At 48.5% G+C, this 3,991-nt stretch overlaps 1 protein-coding gene across 1 annotated transcript; it reads right to left on the bottom strand.

Moving 5' to 3' along the window:
• Positions 1-301: 301 nt before the first annotated feature.
• Positions 302-502, bottom strand: B0H18DRAFT_862067 (uncharacterized protein; the record flags this gene model as incomplete). Its single annotated transcript, XM_048039727.1, has 1 exon — positions 302-502. A coding segment is annotated over one exon (201 nt), but the record flags the coding sequence as incomplete, so codon positions are not given.
• Positions 503-3,991: the final 3,489 nt, after the last annotated feature.

The raw sequence follows: 3,991 nt of genomic DNA, 5'->3' as shown, positions 1-3,991 counted from the left end.
TCGGGGGCTTCCTGCAGTTCGGGTCGTTCAGAGAAGAGTCGACGAGTTTCGGCGAAGAGGGGAGTGGGGAGGATGGGAGAGGGCGTACGGGCGATGGCAAAGCGAGACATGTCGAGTGGAAAGAGGAGGTGATGAAGGTTCAGAGGACTAGAAGTGGGTTATCGTCTTCGTGGGTGAAGTTGATCCGGACGACTCCAATGTGATGCTTGGTCTTATACTCCAAGAGGAGACTTGCTGGGGAGAGGGCCATGACTGGCAGTACGATCCCTTCGGTACTGTAGCACTTTTTTACAAGTTAGGCAACCTTGACATATAGACCTATTGTCATATGTCTGTTCCCTGCACTGCACAGTTGCAAGCCACCACTTGCAGTCAGGATACCTTCATCAGTGCAATTCTGTCCTGTCTCTTTGCCATCATTGAACCAGATATGACCATTTGTTGATATTATCCTTGCTGTGAAGTGGAATCCACCAAAGTAAATCACCCCACACAGTTGGTAAGAGGTGTTACCTAAGGCAGTGTTAATGTCCACCTTTTTCTCTAGCCTAGTGCAATCTGCCCTGTATACATTAAATGCAATAAAGTTGGGTGCTGTTGTAAGAACTTCTTCATGGATCATAGTTGCATTACAAAAGCGGCATCTAGTTCCAAGTTTGTGCTTCTGGGTGGCTTTGACCCAATGAGAAGTTGTCCGTGTTGTCACATGGCGCCCCCGTGCAATCCTGGAATCCCACAATGCAGCATCCAATGTCCATAGCTTGGTTGAAGAAGTGGTCACATGTTGGGAGACATGGCATGAGGAGCATCGGTCTGTCTCATTGCAGTAGTCCATATCATGAGAAAGCATCTGCTTGCACAGAGCATACAGATCAGACCCTGCAGGAGCTACCATGGGGAATGAGTTTGCATCATCATTGTGCAGCATCTCATGCATTCTGTCCCTGACACTGTTGAGGTTGGTTTTGTTTTGGTGGACCTGCTGCAACATGTCTGTGAAAGCTGAGAGATATTTGTTTTGATGAGCTATATGCTGCTGCCAGTACATGTTCTGTTCTTGGTAAACACAATGCAAAATGCCCAGCAGACTGTCAAATGCACAGCTATATGTCTCTTCATTCCAGTCAAAACAGAGTGGCATATTGCTATTATTTGCCAGTGGTCGTGCTCTCTTTGCTGGCCTGTCATTACTATCTTTATGTGTCCCTTGTCCCAGGGGCCTCTTGCGCATGTTACCACCAGTGTCTATACTCACAGTTGCAAGCTGTACAGCCCCTTTGGCAGGAATATACTTGGCTGCCTGCAAATCCTGTTGGGAGATCTGTTGTGTATCTTCACTTGCTGCTTGCTCAGCAAGCTCATCTGTGCTTCTTTGTTTTGCATTCTTCTTCTTTGGATGCTCTACTATATCCCACTCAGCTTCCTTGTATGGAGCCTCAATGTCAAAGGGCTGCTTCTCAGACCATCTCAGTGCAGTGTGCATGGTCTTGGGCATGTGTTTAGCACCCTTTGTGTTCCTGTAAGCATGGATGAGGGCTACACGGGTGACCCCTTGTACTGTTCGAGACAATGTTCCTTCATATCTCAATTTTGTGATCTCATCTAGCAGCTCCAGTTCTCTGAATTCCTGTCTGAGCCAGCCAGTAACACCACCCATGAATTTAGAGTTGTCAAAGCCCTGGACAATAATGGTCCCCTGATAGCTTGAACCCCTGGACAGACACGTGTACACAGATTGGTGATTTTTGCAGTTCTGGAGGTCCACCACATTGTATGGCCTGGTACGGCCTTGGGAATTGAAATCAGTCATGGCAAAGTTGGGTATGAGAGCCACTTGAGTTCTGTGGATAGTCAGTGTGCGGTCATTGGGCATCAAGCAGGGAATCTTTATTGTCTGAGCAGCAATTGGGACTACATTCTCTGGTAAACCATCAAGTTTGACAGGAGTGGGAGCAGCAGTAAGCTTCACAAATACCACATCCAGCATTCTCTTGTCTCCTGTGAGTGGCTTGGATTCCCATCCTACAACTACTGCCTCTGCTCCATTGGTGACATTGCACTCCGTGGCTTCATTGGCTTTAATCATGACAGGAAGTCCTACACAGAGGGATATTATCCCTGGGTAATTATTGGAATTTTTATTTGGCAATGCCCAGAGTTGATTTTGCAGATGAGGATGGATCTTGTCCACCTTGCGCCTGACATCCGCATTTTTCTTCATTTTGCGTGTTTTTTTACTCTCCTCAGGACTCCCATAATGGTCTAGAGAGTAAAAGGTTTCCAGAGTCTGGCCTGTGTCCTTTGCAAACCTGGCTACACCAAGTTCATTGATTCGGTCTCTGTGGGAATTGTATGACAGTATGATAGACACATTCCGGAAGTTGGGATCACTAAGCTTTGGTTTGCCTTTGCCCCGGCCAGCTATACGGCCTCGCAGAAAATTCACATCTGCCATTGTGCAAGCTTTGTAGCGTAAGTTGTCCAGCAGTTTTCTGAATTTTGCATCTTCAGCACTCTGAGACTTCTGTCTCATATTTTGTCGGAGAATCACAACTGTAGTAACTTGATGCCAAATTGCCTTCCCAAGGGACGCCTCCTGTTGTCTCCAACTTGACGTAGAGTGTCTGACACTGTTGACCTTTGCTGAGAACAGAGAGTACCCCGTTCCTGGTGGCTCAAGCTGTGCAAAATCACCAGCAAAGATCATATTTTTGCCACCAAATGGCTCACCAGTGTTGCTATATATGCGGCATAGACGTGCAGAAATATCATAGAAATGGTTGCAGTCAACCATGGAAATCTCATCCAGAAATATGTAGTCCACATCCTTCAGTCTGTCACGGACATTCCGCAGAGTCCCATTATTAGCATCACCATATTTGGAGAATCCCAGCATGGAGTGGTATGTAGATCCAGAGATGAGGGATGCTGCAGAGCCAGTGGGAGCCATGCATGCAAAGCGATAGCCTTCATTGCGATCTTGGAAGAACCTGATCAAAGCCTTGATGACCTGAGATTTCCCAGTTCCAGCCATTCCTCCAAGATACATCTTCAGCTTCTCTGCAGGAGGCTGAGTTGCATGGTTAGCAATTACACGAAAAGCCCTTTCTTGCTCCTCATTCAATGTGAAGCTTTTCACTATGCCATCAATAAGTGACTGGAGCTTATCATCTGCTGCTCTGAATTTGACTGACATATAGTTGTAGTCTACCGCCTTCACATTATCCACATAGTCTGCAGGTTTGTCATTGCCATTGTTGTGGCTACCAGGTTCATCTCTGGGCTTGCTTGCTGCCTGCTCCTCTCGCTGATGGAGAATATCTTCCCGCTTCTGGCTGAGAACACTTTTCCACTCTGGTCCTGTCATGGTGCTCACGGGCTGGAACCGGTCCATTGGTAAGAGTGATGCTTTGTCTTTGGAGTCATCAAGCCAGCCACTAGCTGTTACGGATAGATAACCCATTATCTGTCCCTTAGATTAGATTATGAACTGATAGTGTACATCTCATCTTATCTCAATGTACCTAGCGATCTGACTTCCATTTTGGGAAGTAATCTACTCTTCTACCTGAACTACCACCTCGTCCGAGTGCGAACTCTTCGCGCCGTCCGAGTTAGTTCCCCTGTCCTCGGCTAGGCTCGTCGCCCCGCCTAGGAACTCCCCTCGGCTTAGGCTCGTCGCCTTCGCCTTGGACCCCTCCTCGACCTGGCCCAACAGCCCGTCTAGGACTCCCTGCTTGGCCCAGCTCGTCGCTGGCAACCAAGGACCTCTCCGCGCTCCCGAATAGCAAGGCTCGTCGCCCTGCTAACGACCCTAGCAGGTACTCCTCACCTTGCTCACGACCCCGAGATCCTCCTTTCCCCCCTGGTCGCGTCGCGACCACCAACCATTAGGTTCACGAGGCAGCCCGGCCCCTGAATCTAGGGTTCCGAGCCCACGAGCCCTAACATTGGTGGACATTCAGGGGACCGGTCCACTGCCCTGTGAACA

This window comes from Fomitopsis serialis (assembly GCF_022376445.1).
Source record: "Fomitopsis serialis strain Sig1Antser10 chromosome Unknown B0H18scaffold_95, whole genome shotgun sequence".
In the NCBI taxonomy this organism is placed as follows: domain Eukaryota; kingdom Fungi; phylum Basidiomycota; class Agaricomycetes; order Polyporales; family Fomitopsidaceae; genus Fomitopsis; species Fomitopsis serialis.
Note: the sequence above shows the minus strand (reverse complement) of the source record. Positions and strands in the feature narration are given on the sequence as shown.